The sequence below is a fragment of the Episyrphus balteatus genome, chromosome 3, assembly GCF_945859705.1.
Source record: "Episyrphus balteatus chromosome 3, idEpiBalt1.1, whole genome shotgun sequence".
In the NCBI taxonomy this organism is placed as follows: domain Eukaryota; kingdom Metazoa; phylum Arthropoda; class Insecta; order Diptera; family Syrphidae; genus Episyrphus; species Episyrphus balteatus.
The window spans coordinates 27,621,752-27,644,551 of NC_079136.1; the positions used below are offsets into that span (position 1 = coordinate 27,621,752).

At 29.9% G+C, this 22,800-nt stretch overlaps 1 protein-coding gene across 1 annotated transcript in view; it reads right to left on the reverse strand.

Annotated features, from left to right (window-relative positions):
• Positions 1-22,800, reverse strand: part of LOC129916816 (cytotoxic granule associated RNA binding protein TIA1-like) — a 295,886-nt gene that overhangs the window by 114,595 nt on the left and 158,491 nt on the right. The window contains exon 2 of the mRNA XM_055996972.1: positions 17,185-17,272. Within this exon, the coding sequence (XP_055852947.1) occupies positions 17,185-17,272 (88 nt within the window). The remainder of the gene's footprint in view (positions 1-17,184; positions 17,273-22,800) is intronic.

Genomic DNA, 22,800 nt, shown 5'->3' on the forward strand with positions numbered 1-22,800 from the left:
ATATTTAGAGGTGCCTTTTTCTAATTTTCTATTTTCCATATAAATAACATGGGGAAAAAATCATTTTTTTTTTTTCTAATTTTTGTAACTTTACAATAAGGTTTTGTAAAAATTAACTGTTAACTATTCTTATAGTAAATTGAGCGCTATAAAAAATATCTGCAAGAAATTTTTTCATAGAGTCAACCCATTTGAAGTTATTCAAACTTAAAGTTCAAAATAAATGAAATTATGACTTTTTTGGGTGATTGATTGAACTTTTTTTTGCCACAAGAACTAAGATATACTTTTCTAGTAGTTTTTAGGTTGCTGGGTTCAAAATGCTTTCTGACTAATTGTGTTTTTGTTTCCGAGTTTAGTTATACAAGACAGAGGATGTGGGTTTTGACTTGCTATTATTTTGTGCACTGAACACTAAGAAACACACATCAGAGATGTTATTTTACGTCGTTGACTTGTTGATCTTTTTTTAAGTACAAACTTTCCACTCAAAAAATTTATTTATTAATAGAAGCAATTGATACAAAAGTAACACCAATCCAAATTTTTTACTTCGATACATGGAAAGCAAAAAAATTGAAATATTTAACTGCCTCGCTCCAAGCATACGTGCTTTTAAACTTTAAAGCCATTTAACTTTCTCATTTTATTAAGAGCAAGCATATCAAGAAAAATTGAAAAATTTTGTTATTACGTACGCACCCGATTTTGTTTTTTTTTTTTTTTTTATTTATTGGGAGAAGGGAAAAGAGGGAGTTAATAATACAAACTTTTGAAAATACCCTTCCCATCAGACAAAAAAGCATTTCAAGTACCAACCAGTTATATATTTTCTTCTATATTCGTGTCACATCGATAGGGAAATGGCAGATAAGCATTACCTATCTTCTCTGGCTGCCTAGCTCAAAACCCACAACCTTAAAAACCCACATCCACCAGATTACATTGCTCATCCATAACATGTCCTACACCATGTAACCTGCTCCAGGCACACACGACACACACATAACTGCCTGCAGCGCTTTCTTATTCATTGATGTTGTTGCTTTATTAAAACTACATACGTATAGAGTACATGTAAGTACATCATAATCATTGCTGTACTCCTCCGCTCCTCCGATTTCTTCTCTTCTTCTACGGAACCATCGGCAGAGGAATTTGAGCGAAAATTTAAACTTGATTTTGTCTCCATGCTCCATCTCGAGCATCAGCTTCAAGAACACACACATAAATGATAAGGAAAAAAAGGAATATATGGATGAGGATGAGGACGAAGGACGATGACGATGACGATACGAAGACGCCGCCGACAGATCTCTTGCGTGTAATTCTTGGCATTTGTTCTACAGTTCCACTCCTACTTCCGAAAGTCATTGCTCCTCCGGCTTTTATCAACTGTACCCGGTCTTGGGTTCGGGTACGGATTCGGTTTTTCGCCAAACCTATTGTTCGTGTTTTCCTCGTTAAATCACTAGAATCTGGTATCTATATATGTACTTGTATAACGGTTTATTTGTATATATAGACGAGTATGGCTATGTGCTATGTTGCCTTTTTGGCAAGACGAACATTTCAAATAAATTTGTTCAATCTTCTACCACCAGAGTCGTCTTTGTCCTTGGCTTTTCTTTCATTCATTCTTTTCTTGTTTTTTTTTTTCTTTCTTTATTCAATTCTTGTGTTTTTTTTTTTTTTTTTGTTCCTTGGTGATACGTTTTAGATTCTTTGCAAATATTGTTAGCGTTGTCGTTGTCCTGGGGTTTTGCTCCTCGTTCCTGACACTTTGTCCTCCGCTCTGTAATCGGACGGGTTCATCCTTTTTGAAGTATTGGAGTATGATATGCATGCATGATGGGAGAGAGAAGAAGGCTGATTTGATTCTATCCGCATGGATATCCTTGAATTTCATGCTCTGGATGAAGGTGTATAAGCTTTAAGGAGCAACACCCTCTATTGATTTTTTTTTTGTATTTAACATTTTTGTTTATTTCTTTTTTTTTTCAATTTTGCTTGGACTTGATACTGGCTTTTAGGTTTTTAATTTGTTTTGGATCTCTTAACGGAGGATTTTTTTTTTTTTTTTAATAATTTTTGAGGGTTTTTAAATCATTTTGGGTATCTTTTATACTTTAACTTGATCAGGGTATTTTGGTGTGGGCAAGTTAGGGACTTGAAAGTAAATCCAACTCAAGATTTCTATCAAACTTATGACATAACGTCGATAAAGAAGACTTAAGAGGCTTTTAAAGTCAAAATGATTTTTTTTTGGATATTATAATGTATGTCAAAGGTTATAGATTATGTCAAGACATTGAAAATATTAAAGTGATTTCAAACTTTTTATATAAGTTTTTTTTTCTACTTAAAGGTCAGAGAGCACACATTTTGATACCTTATAAAGACATTTTGAAATATTTTCATCAATTTTTTTTTTTTTTTTTTTGAAATTCAAATTCTTATGAGATTATTATGAGAGTTGCCAAAAACCAATTCTTTGATGTCCTCGGCCGAGATTTACCAGTTAAGCCAATTTGACTAAAATAAATTAACATGATTTAGGATAGTTTTCCAATTGGGTAGGTATTGACATCTTGAAATGTCTTACTTTGTAAACCCAACCTTTTATGCTTATGTCTTACTCTTTCCATATACACGTAAATTTCACTGGTTCACAAGGGTTTTGTTGCCGAAACAAAAATATACTTTTCTGAAGGTTTTCAGTGTGTTGAACTCGAATCCGAAGTCAGAAAACACTAATCAGCTACCGTTTTTGAGATATTACCGTTAGAAAATGCAAAAAAACGTTATTTTGATTTCTTCGGACCTTATTCTTTTGTATAAGGAAAATTGTTTGAGAATATTTAGTAACGGTTTCCATAAGAACTGTTTTCCATCTTTCGATAAATCTTTTCAATATCTTTTGTATTGCCCGAGATATCTTAAAATTAAGTAAGTGGGTTTTTCTTCATATATCATAAAGGAGATATGACGTTATAAAATTTATAAAAATACCAAACAACTGAGGATATCTCGGGCAATGAAAAAGATATCGGAAAGATTTTAACAGATTTAAATAGGGTTTAATAAATAGTTCTTATAAAAACCGTTACTAAATATGCTCAAATAATTTTCCTTATATAAAAGAATAAGGTCCGAAGTTCTGCATACTCTAAAGGTAATATTTCAAAAATGGGAGCTGATTAATTTCTTTTGACTTCGGATTCAAGTTCAGCACACCAAAAACCTTCAGAAAAGTATATTTTTGTTTCGGCAACAAAAAAAGAGTTTAATTTTGTTAACCAGTGTTATCTTTGGAAAATAGGTACTTCTTAGAATAAGATACAAGGTAACACAGTTACTTTTCATTTGACATTGAATATTTTAAAAGTACAACAATTACTTTTTCTGTGTTACTACCAAGTTAATAGGTTGGAATTATAGCAATTTTAAGGGGACAACGTATAAGTTACTCCGAGTAGGTTGCCCATTTAGTAACGGGTAACTAATTGTAATAAGTTACGTAACTAAAGTAATTTATGTAACTAATGTAACTAATTAAATTATCATCAACTTTGCTTGAACATACTATAGCATTTTTACTAACGGGTTTGTATACAATATATACACTAAATAAGGTATTTTATAGCTTCAACACCTAATGTATTTAATTTTTTTTATATATTTTTAAAATGACAACGTCACAAGCTCTTAAGATTATGTAAAGGGTGTTACGTTTGAAAATGTTTATAACGATGCACAGAAAGCAATTTAAATGCAATTTTGTAAAATCTGGGATTATTAGATGGCTCATGTACATCCTCATAGGTGAAATATTAAGTGGCCCAATGTCTTAAAATGAGGGTTACATATTGTACTAACAATCCTATTAATTTGATCCTTTTATCACGAACTGCACAATTATTTTACATACTTTTACTTTTGCACCTCACTACTTCAAAACATTAATTTGTATGAAATGAAAATTCAATATTCCATGGTAAATTTAATTCATTTTTTGATTATCTTTGATTCAGATACGAAAAAAAAAATGCAAAAAATTTGCCATGTGGTGCAATGGTACCATTTCTAAAGTGTTCTTTCTCGCTAAAAAAAACACCCTTTGACCTGAAATTTTTTGATGGACATATTTTATTATTTTTTTCTATGGTATAGTAAACGTGGATACAAAATCATCAGCCTACCACTTATTTTCAAGGAGTACTTGGTAATATTTTGGCTCTTGTTCTTTAAGTAAATGACTATTTATAAAGAGTGTAATAACTTTTATCATGAGGGTCCAGTTACATTGGTATTGGTTTTATTCGATCGGTCGTTAAAAATTACCTCGAAATCATGTATTATATTAATAAAAAGGTTTCACTAGCTTTACTATGATATGCAACAATGCGGGTGCAACACAGAAAAGATCTTGTATCTACCTGGATGGAATACAAGGTGGCCCAATATCTTAAAATAACACTTATATTGAGTAGTACCAATGATATAAATTTCATGCTTTTATCACAAAGTGCACGATGGAGCTCTTTTTTAATGCTAAGCCGCTGCACAAAAGTGGAAAAACTGTTTCTAAATAATAAAAAAAAAAATCCTTTCATTTATCCTCTTATTATTTTAACGCCAGATGGCGCCCCAAGAGGGTTAAAGTTTTTTCTCATTTGAAATAGGCATGTGTTGACTCATGAGGCCATTTTTTTAAATCAAACGTTTTTGATGAGGTAATTGTCTACATTAAACAACGTTTTCAAAAGTGTATAGGTAAACAATTTTTCTAGGACCAGGGGTTAAGGTAGGGCCTAGGGCATGCATGTGTTTTTTTTTATTTTATTTTTCATGCTATTTCATATGCTTAAAACATGCTTACTTTAATAAACCCAAAAAACATGCATGCGTGCATTTATTATTTAGACACAGTTTTTCCACTTAGAAACTTGATTCAAAAATAACAAACGCCTTAATACATAGGTATAAGTAAATTATTATATGTAATAGCACTAAGCTTATTTTAGAGTTTTTAAAATAATGCTTACTTTAGAAACTTTTGATGTGTTTATTTTCCCATCCTTTATTAAAACAATCTACTGCCCATTCTTCTTATGAAGAGTCAGTAAAAAATGAAGTACCTACTTATTAAAGGTTCATGAGAGCTTTGAGAGTCCAGTAAATGGCGTTAAAAATTTTAAATTATCTTTGTTAAGGGATAATAGCGAACATTTATCAAAAGTTACGTGACTTGATTGGTTTCATGATTAGAATTTTCAAACTAGTTCCGCAGGTTACATACGACAAATATGCTTGAAAGCCATAGGTAACACTATGTGAACGTAATTTATTCAGAATTAAGCTACAGTTTTGCTAATATCGTACCGTCTCGATTCTGGTGATTCAAAGCAGACAATTAATACTAATCTTAATAATAAAAGTCCCCAACTTCCAATTGTTTTTGGGATAATTTTGTACGGTTTTTAATGTGATTGCTTTGTGCAAATTTTCCAGAACGATATTTTATGATGTCTTGTCCTATAATACACTGTGTAGCGATAAGATCAGTTGAAACCGTCTTTAATGGCAAATAGTGGTGATCATTGGAGAAATTATTAAAATTTTCCAAGTGCTTCTTTAAGATATAATAACGTCATTTTATCATGAGGTCATTGAGAGTCCTGTGATTGAATCCACCCTATCCTAAACGGTTCTCCCAGGCATTATGGTGCGTTCTTTTAAAACGTTACTGCCTAAGATTCAGTAGAGCTTCATTCAAACCCCATCTGATGTACTACACTTAATGCTGATGGTAAGATTTGTGCTGAAAAGCTTCACTCTGAAAGTCACTCCACTTATATAAGTCAAGCTTATACTTTGCCTTTACCAAATTTCAAGCAAAGATTGACCTATTGGTAAACCTATTGACTTTCATAAATCAGTTTCCACTTCAACCTTTCAAGCCTTTCATAACCTTTAACCACCCCCAAAGATACCAAAAAGCGTGACTAGCAATAAGTCTTACCATAATATTATAATTTACATTTAATATACCATTAACATTCTTCGCCAAACAACTTTCTCAAAATCCATTGAGAAACAAAACTTTACACTCAACGCCTACTAGCTCTGTGGCAAAAGGATGACTGTCATCATCCTCAAGTATATATAATCCTCTTGACTCAATCGGGAATGCGCGCCGGAGATAGAAAACGAGTTAAAACGGAAATTGTATGATTCCAAAACGACGATGACAATCATTTGAATATATATTGGTGAAAAGTTTACTCTGCTTTTTTTCTTGTTGTTGTTTTTTTGTTTTTGTATCCTTGCCTTGCTTTTTTCAACGAAGAAGAAACTTTTCCACAAAATCCACACGCAAAATAAGAAGATGTGAAAAAAAAAAAAAAACGAATTAAAATAAAAAATCCCACAGGAATTATTTTGAGAAGGATAAAAGTTTTATGATAGTTTATCGTTGCATATAATATATGTATCTTTTCGGAAAAAGACGAAGAAAATAAAGAAAAGCATAAAGAAGAAAAGAAAGTAAAAATAAAAAAAATTACGGACAAGAAAAAAAAGGCTAACAACTAAGTGTGCATCCTTATAACTCCTTGAGGGAAGCACCTGGCAAATTAAAGGAAGCAGTTTCCGGAATGAAGTATTTTGTATTTGTCCTGTCCCACCACCATCAACAAAAAACCAGAGATCGAAAAAGAAACCAAATTCCAGCGAAGTATAGAAGTTGGAGGTAAGTAAAGTATACCGATATTATAACCAAAGTGAAGTTGTGGTTGGTTAAAAAAAGTAGAAAAGTTACAACTATAAGAAAATATTTCAGAGTATTTTATGCAGGCAATCCAAGTCGTATGGACCGGACATTAGTGAAATTGTCTTGAATGATTTTAGTCTCTCATAAATTGTGACATTAGTAATAAAGTGACTAGAAGATGAAGTGGTTTTTTTTTTCAAGTGCAATCTAAAAACCTCGATACATGAAACTTCCTTTACCTACACAATACCTTTTTGATATAAAACGCAACCCTTAATTTTCAATATCTTTAAACATGCAACCTATAAAGAAGTAGACTTGACCCGTTTTATTATTCTGAAAGCCTCAATAATTATTATTATCAATCACTTGGATTAAGAAACTGAGGACGAAATTCATAGTCGTTAGTTAAGATTTTTCTCAACCTGAGCATTGATTTGATAAAATATTTTTCTCAATCAAACTCACAAAGAATAACACAATTTAAGACAATTTCACTATCTTAACTTGAGTAATGACTAAGTCTTGAAGGTGGTGGTAATTTGAAATTATAAAGAAGTGTTTTTGTATGCAAAACTTTTTCCAGGAAAAGTCAGATTGTCTTAGTTTTAGTTCCATGACCCTAAAATCATGCGTAATAATCCTTGATTATTTTTTAAATACCTCTGTTTGCTTGTTTTTATGCAAAATGCATAAGTTTTTATTCAAAATGCACAAGCACAAGTGATAACATAATATGTATAATTGCTATCTTGGGTAGGTCTTTTAATTGGATGTATAAGATGTGAAATTCTTGCAGATGAGCTTCTTGCATAGTGAGCTAACTCCAAAATAAAATGCACTTACAATGCATTTTACTGCAAATGAAAAATATTTGCATTAAGAAAAAAATATTATGCATTAAAAAAAATTGTATTGCAAGTAAAAAAAGTGTTTGCATTGAAAAAAATATCAATGCAAAATGTGAATATTCGTCGAATTTCTTAAAATTTTGCTGTTTGAATATGCATTAGTTACTGCAACTATAGTATTGAACCTAATTTTAAGCAAAATAGTAAGAAATTCAAAGATTTTATTAAAAAAAAAAAAATAATGCAAACATTTTGGACCAATTTTTTTTTTTTTTTCAATGCAGAAAATTTTTATTATTTAATGGTAAATGATCATATATGTAGGTATGTTATCAAATGATAAAAATTAAATTTTTAAATTTTGGGGCTTAATGATCTTTCAGAGAGTTATTGCAATTAATAAAAACTAATTCATTATTTTCCCAATGTTTCTCCGGGTTTTTTTTTTCGGCTTCATCGTTGGATTTTCTTTATTAATTTTTTTTTTTTCTTTTTTTCAAAATTGGGCTATTTACATATTTAACAGTACATTTAAAATAAATTTAAAAACAAAAACTTTTTACATTTAAAATAAATTAAAAACAAACGGAAATAAATATTTAACATTAAAAACTGATAAGCAAACAAAAATTAAAACTAGTATCACAGCTTAAGTTATGGCAACACTATAATCTATATAAATATGTATAAAGTATTGCCATAACTTAAGCTGTGATACTATTTTTTATTTTTAAAAAGAAAATCCCTTGATGGAGCCGGAAAAAAACCCGGAGAAACATTGGGAAAATAATGAATTAGTTTTTATCATCAATTGCATTAATTCTCTGAAAGACCATTAAGCCCGAAAATTTAATTTTTATCAGAAAATTTTTATTTTGCAATAAAATTTTAATTTTAATGTCTTTACAACCCTGTCAGACAAAATAGCTTAAAAATTAGAAGTCTCAACGAAACGAAAACAAAAATAACGCCTTCCATTAAATTGATAATAAATTTAAAAGTGGCTGCGTGTGGCATTATTTTAACTATGTGTAAATAATAAATCACTGGTCAAAATCATAGAAATGATATCTAGCCAACGCACATAGGAGTATTTGCATTAAAAACCTGGTCATAAGTCGATTTTCTAAAAATCAAAATTGACACCAAAAAGTTTGGCAAAATGGGTGCAAAATAAACATGTGTCAATATGCTGCACTCATTTTTTTGTTTTTCGATCGTGTCTTGTTAAAAAATGAGTTCAATGTTAACTGTTACATCTACCTCATTTTTATTTGAATGCGAAGTATTTTGGTAAGTGTTATTCTATATGTGATATCGAAGTGTTGTGATAGAAATCTAAAAAAATTTAAATTTAGAATTTTTCTTCAGTTATTTATTAACGATTTTAATAAAGTTTTGAAAATGTTAGACGGTTTTTTCTATTTTAATTCGGGCTTAAAACTAGTATCTAAAAACTTGATATTTTTGGTAAGTTATTATTTGAACTTTAATAATTTTGTTTTAGTATACCCCGTTATTCTGAATTGAATTGAAACTTATGACTTAGTTTATATATTCTTTAACACAATGCAACAAAAATCGGGTGCTCTTAGGTGCTCTTTAGAGAATCGAGGGTCAATTAGTTTTTCACTTTCTGATAGAAAATACTCCTTACTTTATGCAACGTTTTTTATTTTTAAATTAAATTTACTGATGTCATTAGTGTATTTTATTTTGGGTGATCTTGAAGTTTGGAAGTAACCGTGGCCGAAGGCAGTCGCAGCTCTTGGAGCTAGTAAAAGTTTAACGTAAAGTTATATTATCTGGACGAGTTACTAATGGGTCTGTGGGATTTCCCCAACCCATTCGTATGTCCAACAAACACGTGTGACTTATAAGTCAACACCAGCAATAGATAATTAGCCACAGCTAATTAATTCAAATAGTGATGGAGATCCGGACGAGTCACTTACGGGTCTGCGGGATGCCCCAACCCGTTTGTGTGTCCTGCAAAGAACGTGCGACTTTGAAGTCGACATAAATCATCAACAGCAACAGACAATTACTACGTTTCCACCTACCCTGAATCCGAGATTTGGCTAATGACTAGGATGGATAATTACATCGCCATAAAACAGGGAAACTAGTATGTACAAAAAGTTAAACTGTGCTAACAGTACAACATAACACACCACAACAGTAAATAGCGGCATTTCATCGCACGCTATATCCATACAAGTAAGCGGTACGAATCATAACGGCGCATCAAAACACCTGATGCTAAAACTGAAAGCAGTATACACAACCAACGTGGTTGCAACGTAAAGAATCTTCCTCAAAGACAAGTGTCTTATCAGTGTAAATCATTTTGTTTTGCTTTAAAGAAAAATCAAAAATCATATTCATGCATTCAATGTAACTTCCATTTATTTTTTTTTTTCATTTGCCTACAATATATAAATATTATTTTGTCTAAATAATACATGAAAAAAAAATCTGTTAGTGTGTAATAATCGTAAATGTATACCTATCTAATACATGCAATTTATAAATCTTATAGAGCTTTCTCGCTCTAAAAGTCTATTAAATTTGTCTCGTCACATTTTACAAGAAAAAGTAATGTACAGAGCTCTCGCTCTTATATTCTATAAATAGAATATTTATATATTTATATGTATATAATTTTTAACCAAAGGCATTGTAGTTTAGTTTTTTTTTTTTTTTATTTAGTTTTAAGTTTTTGTATATATGTAAATTTATTACGTTGCAACCATAAGCCAACAATGTAACAGATAACGACAAAACGTCACAGCAAAAGCATACACAACTCTCTGTCATGAGCAAGAGTAGGTAAAACATTTTACTGACAGCCATGAGGCAAACATTGTATTTTATTGCAAAGTAACAGAAAGAGCAGGCCATACATTACAGCCGCCAGTTTAACTAATAAAAGTTGAGAAAGAATTGTTATTTTAGACTAAGACAGCAAATGTAACCTAAAGACTCAATAAAGAAATTCAATTCAAAATTTGGGTGATCTTAATTAAGGTTGGGGAAGAGAGAAAATAAACTGAGAATTGCGTATTAGGGATGAGGAAAAAAATTTGAGAAAAATAATGTCGACAGGCGGAGTACAGGCCATTAATCAATTTTTTTAGTTTTTGGTAAAAAATAAAAATTAAAAAAAAACTAGGTTTATATTGAATTTTCTTGTAGGAATACTCATTTTAAACAGAAATAATAACAAAAACCACGAACAATAATTATGGCCAGGTTTTTGATGACAATTCTCCTATGTGCAACGGCTCTCAGATGTATCAAAATACGAAAATCTTAGGATTACACAGTTTGTTTATAGGAGCTATTTTTTTTTAATTAGGTTGGACTAATTTTGTTATTTGATGAGTTGTATGTAGCTTTTTTGATTAAATTATTGGTTATAACGACAGTTACAATACAAAGTTTAAAAATAATTAATATTTTTTATGAAATAAGGGTTTAAAACAGTGTTTTGTATTAAAATGTGTCAAAACTACGATGTGGACAAAATGACATACCTTCAACTTCTTGTTGTTGTTTTTTTTTTAATTTTAACTTTAAATATGCCACTGAATTTTAAGCGAACTTCCGACCGCAAATCATGGTTCAGGGGATGTGGGTCCATTGAAGCTCCTAATGAAAACAAATTGGGCGGGCTTGCAACGTCAAAAACATTTGGTAGCGCGGGCTACATTAAGATGAAGCGCACTGGACACCAACAAGTTTTTAAAGTCCAATACAAAGTATTAGGTATAATTGAAGTTAGCTTTCCTTTGAAAATCTACTCTTGCCAACTAACTTGTGTATTTTTTTCATATAAAATGTCATATGTCGTTTTGTCCATACGATATGGACAAAATGAATTTCGATACATTTTTTTCAAAGTTTTAATTTATTTAAATTTATTAATTTTTTTAATACGAAAACTGCTACAAAATGTTCCTAATATTATAAAGAATGAATAAAAAAAGGAAAAATTTGGTTTAAATAAATAGACTTTCTAACCGTTTATGCAGATGATAAATTCTGTAGCTGTGAACAACTGAATGATTTATTTAAATAACATACATAACCGATTTGCAAACTTTATTAAACAAATTTTTAAATTTAATTTATGAATCCAATACCATATCACTAAAATTCTCTGCAAACTTGCCAAAAAAAAAAAAAATAAACTTCAACTAGTGGTGAAGGTACAGCTAATAACAAAGCGACAACAAGATAATAGAGGCAATGAAGTTCACTGAAACAAAAGCACGAAGGTAAACGTTGAAAAGTGGTTGAAAAATTAAAAAAAAAAAAAAAAATAAACAAAAACCGAAAAACTATAGAACTTGTAAAAAAAAAAAAAAACAAAATGGAAGAATACTTCTTGAGTGGTGCAGCGAGCTGTTGGTGGCAGTTGTGTAGTGCGGCAGCAGCAGCGGTGACATCCAGTGAAAGAGCAAGAGTGCCCATGTCGCTATGGGATTTCCTGTTCCAGGGATTTTCTTGTTGTTGTTGGTGCTGTTGTTTCAAAAAATCCATGCAATTTTTTTTTTTGGCATTTCAGCGAAATGGACAGGACGACGACAATAGTGATAAAAGCACTCTTTATGCTGCTGTAGCTTGTTGCACAACAATTTTTCGACTCAAATAATCATGACACAACGGCGGCGGCGATGGCGAATGGAGGATTCTAAGGCTTTGAGAGAAACACCACTATAAGGACTTTACAAAATGATTTCTAATAATCTTGGGATAAGTCTAAGCTCTTTAACTATGGAGCTTGTGAATTAAGGCATTTTTAAAACGATTACTTTGATAATTAAGATAAGAAGGGATGAGGTAAAAAAATTCGTTTGAATTATTAAGTCATAAATGTTGGAGTTTAAAAAAATGTAAGTTTTGTCTATTTTGTAAGGAATTGGTCAAAATCAATTTTTGACAGAATTTGAGACAGTTTATTCTTCCAGAATACACTGCACAACTCCACCGAGCTTTCAAAATTATTTTCAAAACTACGGCCTTAATTTTTCTATCTGAGGGCACTATAAACACTCATCGTTATGACCTTTTAACCTTTGGACAAGTAAGACGCTTCAAACGATACCTCATTTGTCAGATTATGAGAAGTAGTTTAGAAGTTATGATGGAACAGATGACCATATACATCAGCTTCAGAAGTTAAAAAAACTCGATATAATAAAACAAGTTTATCTTCAATGTTTTCCATTATTAAACCAAATTTAGTTAGCAGATTGCAGCTATGTACATAATTTCTTAATCAATCAAAATTATCTCTATTTAAATAGAAACTCAATAAAATTAAAATCCATTAGATACAATTTCTTACAACCTCTCCCTCTGATAAAAAAGACCATTTACTTAAATCTCGACTTTCAACTTATCAAAAACAATAGAATCCTCTTTTTTTGTGTCAGAGCACAGAAATAGGTAAATTTTTTTGGAAATTTTACAGACTTTACCGAAACGCTTGCCAATTTAATTTCTTAAATTGAGCATCAGACACAGCAACAATCCCAGAAACACCTGCCAACTGATTAAACTTGCAAATTAATTCGAATTTCAGAGGCCGAAATAGAGACGTCGCCGCTTCTGTCGAGGACGATGACGATGGGTAAACGAGTATGAGAAGGACATAGCTTTTGCTCCAGTCCTTGCCGACAAACGATGACGACGATAGCAACGACAACATCGTCGTCGGTATGGCATATAACCATCAGGGACGTTTGAGGAGGAGAGTATAGACGTAAGTCGTCGTCGTAACACAAAACCAACGACTTCCATTTTTATTACGGAATTATACTCAGCCTGGTAGTTATTCATGTTAGCATCCTTCTTTTTGTTAGTTTTCTGTTTTTTTTTTTCTGGGCAATAGTCCTTTTTTTTATTTTAAAAGAACTGACAACTGATTCCAAAAAAAATAAAAAAAAAAAAGCTGTTAGTTGAAGTTTTGCCAAAGCAAAAGCTAGGTTGATCAATTTTGGTTCATTTTATCGTTTTGAAAAGAGAGATTCTAGAGTCAGAGTTTGGAGTCGCCTTTGTAGGCGGTTCAAATGGAAATGATGATTCTTTTTTTTCTTTTTGTAAGTCAACGACGACGCTAAATGAGCAATTTAATTCAATTTTATGGAATTTACTCCAGAGGTGGAATATAAATATATATTTCTATTTTCTCGTTGTCGTCTTTCCATCGAGATATGATCACTTTATTTAATTTGAGGTTTTTTCTCGTTATTGTTGTTGTTTTTTTGTTTTGGTTTTATTATGAGAATAAATTTAAGGGATTCATGAGTGTTTACGAGGAAATGCACTTTGGATTTGGCAAAGGGATATAATGGGTAATAAAATTTTATTATCTAAAAATCTTCTATTGTAGAAGATTTACACTTTAGTTGTTGAATTCAATATTTGGGATTGGTGTTTTGGCACAAAATTATTATTTTTTGTAGATAAGAAATATAAGAAAAACAGAAGTGCACATCATTTTAAATTTTTTTTGTGGAAAGTAGTCAACACAGAAATTGAAAAGAAGTTATGACAAATATGTTTTCTGGCAAACATGGCTGATATAATGATGCAACTTTTTTGATTCTTATTTTTAGAGAGTGATTTTTTTTTTGTGCTTATGTTTTACTTAAATAATTTTGGGGACATAATTTACATAAAATGGTTTTCGCAGAGCCTTTGTACTTTTATAAAAAAAAAAAACATTTTTGTAGCTCTAAATCTTGAAAAAATATTAAAAAAATGGTATTTTTACAAAAAAATTTAAACACCCTAACATTTTTTTTTTACAAAATAGCTTTAGACAACCTTTATATTAGCTAAATACTAAGTAGAAAAAAAATTGTTCAAATTGGGTAAGGACTTCCGGTCGCACATGCGTTTTGAAGTTTGTCGAAATATGGCAAAATTCCTATTTTTACGAATTTTTTTTAATGGTTTAGACTATTTGTTAAATTATTATTTTTATCAAATTTGAAGTAAAAATGAAATTGACACAATCAGTGAATGCTATGAACTCGTTAAGGATTTGAAAATCTGTTGGTCAAGAGGGATTTGACTATGTATCATTCTAATCGTCGCACAGTGGTGCTTTATAGCGTCGAAAATCATTTACATGGCCATTTCTTGACGAAAAGTCGTAAAATTTGGGACACTGAAGCATATTAGTATGAGAAATACGAAAAATCTTCCAACTTTGATTTTTCAAAATGGTGGTTCGAAATTAAAAATATAAAATAAAATAAAAACATAAAATTTTTTTTTTTTTAATTATTTTAAGTGTTTTATATTTTTTAATAAAATATTTAATTTTAGCAACTTATTTATTTATTTGTATAATTTTAAATTATTAAATACGCGACGCGTTTCGGAAACATCGTTCCATCATCGGGCGAATAATTACTTTTAAAGCTTAAGCTTTTCTGCCAAGGATGTGCAAATCTGGCTAGGAAAAGAGCACTTATTTTGGGACGACTTCTCCAGTTTGTTTATCTCTCTAATTCCTAGCGTTCTTAAATAACAGGCTATTAAATCCTAGAGAGCGACATGCGACTGGACCTTGCCATTTGTAATAATCATCATAATTTTTATTAGGATTCTATTTTAATATTCCCAATTTTTTTTGTATGTCTGAACTTGAATGATTTAGTACTCAAGAAAAGTCTTCATTTAAAGTGAAAATTGAGCGTTCACTTTCGTAGAGTAAAACCTTCATTTTGAGGAAATTATTTTCTCCACCAACCTCACAATGAAATTTGGCTGTTTTGACATAATTGTCATTTTTTAAATTTATTATTATGTTTGTCGTTGTCAAAATTATTTTTCTAAAAATTCTTCATTATACAGGAAATTGAATGGCATAATTAATTCTTTGGGAGGTTAAAATCATTTAAAGAGATGTTTTTTTATAATTTTAAACCAGGGGTCACGGCAGAAAAATATAGGGACATAGAGGAAATATCAAACATACGTCTACGAACTTTTATGCCGTAATCCGGCTCTAAGTAATTTAAGATTTTTTTTAATAAAATAAGAAAATTATGACTTTATACTCCAAACAACTTTTAACATAAGATCAAGTACGTTTTATTTCAAATGCTTATAAGCAAATAGAATAAAGATGCAAAGCGATGTACCTACTTATTAGATATTTTTTTCATTTCTTTCGATAGTTGTTTTTAATTTGAACTCATTTTTTATGTAAGGGGCTAACATAACTGGCAGTTAGGTATCGTCGCTGTAGTACCTAGTTCTAATACCTCGTAATCCAGAAAAAGCCGATTTTGGACAAATGATGCGCAATTATATTGTTGAAAAAAATCCGGATATAATAAAAAAGACCCTGTTTAACTAAAATCGATAGTTTCAGAGTTTCGCTTAGTCAAAACCAGATAATTTGTTTTGATCCTCATACATTTTACCTATACTTAGTTTTTTGCCTCTCCTGAAAAATTACGAGGTATTATTATTTGAAAAAGTTAAGAACTGTTTGTGTTTTACGTGTAGAGACACTTGAAAAATCATTTTCAAAATTTAGGAGGTTGACTTTTACGTTAATTTGAAAATTGGCAGGTGAAATCATTAAAAGACAAACTTTAATGTAAAAAATAGCGTATGGAACAAAACAATTCTGGGGCGACGTTATTTTGTTAGAGGTTCCGAAATGCTTTTCTTCGGCAAGTTTGATTAATCAACCCATACGAAATTCAGACTTCTTCCATTTTCATAAAAGCTTTTCTATTTTTTTTGATTTAAAATTCAAATTGACATACATCTGTCTGAAAATTGTATGATACCTTTATATTGAAGTATCATTCATGGCAACCAGATTTGTAGATTTAAAACTGAAAGTCAACTTATGTGAATTTTAAGGGTCTTATTGGCCCATCCTCGTATACTTATCTTTTAAATAATTCTTCTTTTCAATATAAAAATAGATATATTTTTACAACAAATTTAACCTGTTCCCCTTTTTTATCGTAAAATTTATATTCAAAATTGCTACTTGAAAATGAAATAACTTTGAGTTATTCACAAATATTTAACTTTTCTTTTATACCTACCTACCTTTAGTCAAAAAGAAGTTACTATTCTTTTAAATTTAAATATCAAGTTTCAAAGGACATCTACCTTTATAACTGAAATCAATTTGAACCACTTGTCTGGAGACAAAAATCCAATTTAATTCAATTGTATGGTGGCTTCAAATATGCAACAAAAAAAATTTATTAAACCTTTAAGCTGGCAAATATTTCTTCAAATCCTACATGTATATTTAATATGTTAAAATATGGGAGAGTAAAAAAAAAAGTATATCATTCAATATAACACAAAAAACAAAAGTTGAAAGCAGTTGATCAGAACTGATTCCATATATCCCCATGAGCTTTGAATAATGTATGAGAAACTTATGCGACACCCACTATCCACTTTGGAGTGATGTCGATGATGAACTCCGTCAACAAAAAAAATACCTTCTTAATCACACCAAACTTAACATAATATCACAAAAAAAAATCCACTTACGATATTTCTCCAAATGGTGTAAATGCATCCTTAAGCTGTTGCGTTTCGATTTCCGGACTTAAATCCCCAACGAATATGTGATACTGTTCTGCAAAGAAAAATAACAAAAAAAAAAAAAAACATGAAACATAAATAAATATTAAATAAGAGTCCTACAAAACCAGTGAACCAAATCAAAAAGGAAGGTAAACACTCACCCAACCACAAAATACAAACAGACAAACATACAAACGAGGCAAGGCTTTTGACATACAACTCGACAAATACATTTCATTCCACACATCTCCTGTCATTCAATATCAGAACAGAATATAGGATTTTTTCTTTTCAAATAGATCTTAACTTAAGGAAAAACCTTGATGTACTTATGCTAAATAAAAAAAAAAAAAACTGTATGAATTCACTCACTCTCCTACTTTCATCCGATTAAGTTTTTATATTTTCAGTTTCTTCATGTATTTCACTGTAAAACGGAAAAATGTCCTCAGGCAAGGATGACGATGCAATGTGAAGGAATAAATTTTTAAAATATTTTATTTACTTTACTTATACACAGAAGAAAAAAAAACCGATAACATACCACTAGCAAACCGTTAACCGACCAGCAAGCAGTCAACCAACTCAACCAAACATTGTCAGCGCAGCTTACAATACCAAATATTTGATTATGCTGCATTTTCAAAAAAAAAAGGTGAAGTTCATCGGGTTAAAAAAGATATTCTTGGAAATGTGAGTATAATCCATTTTTAGAAATCCTTCCAAGCGGGAACTGTTCTCAGAAAAAATTTCTACTCACAGACTATTTCATCAATAAGATGGTAATGGAAGACGGGGCACAGATTACCACTTATCGTTTGTCGATTTATTTTTTTTTTATATATATATTTTGGAAAAAGTCCCAATTTTGTCCTTTAAAAAAAAATCATATTATGAAAATTATTTTAATTTTACACCATAAATGAAACAGTCATAACCAAATTATGCGATGAACATACTGGACTCAAATACCTACATTAAAAATTATTTAATTTTTTAAATAAAACCTTAATAAACGTCAAAGCCAAAAAAATTTGTATGAACCTATCCTCAAAATCTTAAAATTGAAAGTATATTAGTCCAGTGTATTTATGATGTTCATATATGGGCGACCCAGCAGTTTGTACCACCCCCAAATTTGTTTTGCTCATTCGACAGAGCATTGGCTGAATATCATTACCCTGATTTTTCACACTTGCGAAATTCACCTTTCGGCCGCCATCTTGGATTTTAGTTTTTGTTGAATATCCCCATTTCTGTTTATCCTACATAAAAGTTGTTTATACAAAACACTTTTTCGATAAAAGTAAAAAAAAAACCAAAAAAAAATGACAATTTTAAAGTTTTAGGCACTTTTTATCAAAATAATGAAAAAACGTTTCGAGAAAATATTATTCACCTTAAAATTCTCTACAACTCTGCTAAACAACTTTTTTTTGTATCGCTATAATTAATAAAGTTATTAATACTTTTTTGTTAGAAAATATCCCTTTTTTACGAAATGAAAAGACTTAAATGTAAAAAAATTGCAGATCCTGAATTTTCTCTTGTAACATAAAGCTATAAAATGCTCACTTATCATTTAAAATTCAAGAATTGGTAAAAAGATTAAGAAAAAAGTAAAGAAAAAAAAAACACAAACAAAAAAGAGCATTTTTAACAAAAAAAAAGTATTAATAACTTTTGTATTTATAGCGATACAAAAAAAAGTTGTACAGCGGAGTTGTAGAGCATTTTAAAGTAAATAATCTTTTTTTGGAAGGTTTTTTCATAATTTTGATAAAAAGTGCTCAAAACTTTAAAATTGTCATTTTTTTCGTTTTTTTTTTCTTTGGCTTGTAACTTTTTTAATATTCATATTATCGAAAAAGTGTTCTTAACATAAAAGACGCGAAATTTAATTTCCTACGTTTTTTAACAACTTTTATGCAGGATAAACAAAAATCGAGATATTCAACAAAAACTGAAATCCAAGATGGCGGCCGAAACATGAATTTCGCGAGTGCGAAAAATCAGGGTAATGATATTCAGCCAATGTTCTATCGAATGAGAAAAAAAATCAAGGGGTGGTACAAACTGCTGCGTCAAATTATAAATGCACTGGACTATTATATAGGTATCACAAAAACGTGCTGCTAGGAAAAAATAAAGAGATATAATTGCCGGACTTAATTTGACACAAATTTTTTAAAAAATTATTGGCGAGTGTTATCTGAAGCTAATGATGTTAGATGTAAAAATTAAATTAATTGATACAATGTTAGGTACAGTTTTTTGATACAAAAAAATTAATACGAATTCCTTTTTTTAAATTTTATACGAAGCATCAAAAATATTTCATCGAAACGTTACAACATTAATTTTTCACAAATCTTAAATCTTACGTCATGTAAATATTTTTTAAATGTACAATTTCATATAACTTTTTTAAAAACTAATGCATTTTAATTTGTATCTCTAGAATACAACCCTTTAAGGAGATTGATGTGTTCGTTCATTAAAAAAAACATATGATTTACATGGGAAAGATTGTGTTTTTGAGTTTGGAATTTTATAACTTTTTAATGGTTCATCAAAAAGGCGAGATTTAATCATTTTCTTGTATAAAATTGAACTCTATACAAAAATTCTCTTAGTAATTTTTTTGATAAACTGCCCCGTATCGAAATTATTCAACTTTAAAATATAAAATGTAATTTTTTCTTCATTTTTGTTCATTTTTTTGACGAAACTATTAGGTTTTTCCAAAAATTTGGCAAACTTTTCGAATATTTGTATTCTTTGTTGTGTTTTTGGTTTCACAGACCCTTTTATATAACTCTCAAACCCAGAATACTATCATATTAGATTTCTTCAATAAATTCGAATTATTCATTTTTTCAACTAAAAGAAAAGTAAGTTTTTTTTTTTTCATTTTGGTTACATGAAATATGACAAGTACCTACCTTAGATTCAGCATATCAAAATCTTCTGTAAAAATCTAATATGATACTACGACCCAGTCGTATCTATATGTCGTAAAAGTAGCTTTGAGTGTTTAAGTTCTCTATTCACGCATTAAATATAATTTAAGTTTAATTTTATATTGAATAGTAAATAAAAATATTAAAAATTGGTTTTAAAATTATTAAAAAAAAAACTTTTTAAATCATTTGACTTAAAAACCAAATAGCATTTTCATAAATTTCAAAAAGGATTGTTTTGCAATAAAAATCTTCCAACCCTCAAGAAAAAAATTGGTATGCCAAATTAATGAAATTACCTATTATAAACTCACAAATAAAATAAAAATAACTATCAAGAAAGTTCATTTTTAAAAAATATTACCTACTTTTTTTTACTTTTTTCTTGATTTTTAAATTAAATTTAATAAAAATTTTGCGGATAAAAAAATTTCTTTTAAATATTTAATCGTCAGAGACGTTTTTGAAAAAAAAAACGATAACCTTTACTTGCTCATACTTACAGACATAATCGATCTTACCAGAAGCCATTTATTTTATATTAAAAGTCCTGCCAATTTAATATTTTTTCATACAACGTAGTACAAAAACCGTCTTGCCCCCATAGGCGGTCTTGCCCCCACTTCCCCTATAGAGACAGAAAGACGTACAAACAGACAGACAGAATTGCGCAACGCATTTTTTTTGTATCTTCCATCTTCGCAATGCCATAGGTACCTATATAATAAATTTATGGAGAAGTTGTCGAAATTCTGGATAATTTATAAAAAATCCAAGTAATAGGATCACTAATAGTAGGAGATCCGGCCATAGGACGACCTACCCTCATCGTTATACCAGTTGAGAGTTATATTTTCTGAAAGCTAGTGTCTAAGGAAATAAATTGCACATGGGTTGCCTAGCGATATCCTGTCAAGGCATAGGGTTGCCAGGCCTTAAAGTTCATTTTTGCAAATTTTTGAAAATGCGACCCTGCTTATATGGCAAGCCTAAGAGTTATATAAAAAATATAATGTCATAGGAAATTTAATTTAAAAATTTTAATTTTCAGGATTTTTTAAAATTTGAAGTTTGAGTAGGGTAAACAAAGGCGAATTTAGAAAAAGGGCAAAAATCTATTATCTAAACAAAACGTGATAGAAATAAAATTGAAATTGGAATCGATAGATATTATAAATATATGAAAGCCACACATACAAATAAAAAATGTAAAAAATCTACAACTCGAGATATAGTCTTTTTAGAGTCATGATACTCCAATTCGATATTTGAGAAATAATTCACCAAAAATCAGAATGAAAGATTTTTTAAATAATTTTTATGTGATAAGTTAGGAAAAATAAAATAACTTGACACGTGTCTGTCAAATTTTTAATTTAACTTACCGTTTTTGCGAGGGGATTTTTTGAAAAGGTGCTTATTTTCGTATTTCAACATATTAAAGGAAAAAATCCCGTCATGGGACGACCTGTCCACCTCATTATACCAGTTGAAAGCTATATTTTCCGAAGGCTAGTGTCTAAAGAAACAGTTTGCACATGGGTTGCCTAGCGATATCCTGTCAAGGCATAGGGTTGCCAGGCCTTAAAGTTTATTTTTCATTATTTTTGAATACGCCACCCTTCTTATACCCAAAGCCAAAGAGTTGTAAAAAAAATATTATGTCGCAGGAAATTTAATTTGAAAATTTTAATTTTCAGGATTTTTTAAAATTTGAAGTTTGAGTAGGGTAAACAAAGGCGAATTTAGAAAAAGGGCAAAAATCTATTTTCTAAACAAAACGTGATAGAAATAAAATTGAAATTGGATTCGATAGATATTATAAAAATATAAAAGCCACACATAGAACAAAAAAATGTAAAAAATCTACAACTCGAGATATAGTCTTTTTAAAGTTATGCTACTGCAATTCGATATTTGAGAAATAATTCACCAAAAATCAGCACGAAAGGTATTTGAAATAATGTTTATGTTCTTAGAGAGCATAAATAAAATAACTTGGCACGTATCTGCCAAATTTTTGATTTGACTTAGTTTTTGGTTCCTGTGTATTTTTGAAGAATAACACTGAAACAGTGAATTGAATTGTAAAAATCTGTAATTCTTCAAAAATACACAGGAACCAAAAACTAAGTCAAATCGAAAATTTGGCAGATACGTGCCAAGTTATTTTATTTATGCTCTCTAAGAACATAAACATTATTTCAAATACCTTTCGTGCTGATTTTTGGTGAATTATTTCTCAAACATCGAATTTCACGGTTTTGACTTTAAACGTCCATATCTCGAGTAGCAGATTTTTTACATTTTTGGTTTGTATGTGTGACTTATATAATTTAACAATATCTATCGATTCCAGTATCAATCTTTTTCCTACCACTCTTTGTTAAGGATATAGCTTTTTGACCTTTTTTTAAATTTACCTCAGTTTCCCCTTCTAAAATGTCAAATTTCTAAAAATCCTGAAAATTAAAATTTTTAAAATAAATTTCCTATGACATTATATTTTTTTTATAACTCTTAGGCTTGCCATATAAGCAGGGTCGCATTTTGAAAAATTTGCAAAAATAAACTTTAAGGCCTGGCAACCCTATGCCTTGACAGGATATCGCTAGGC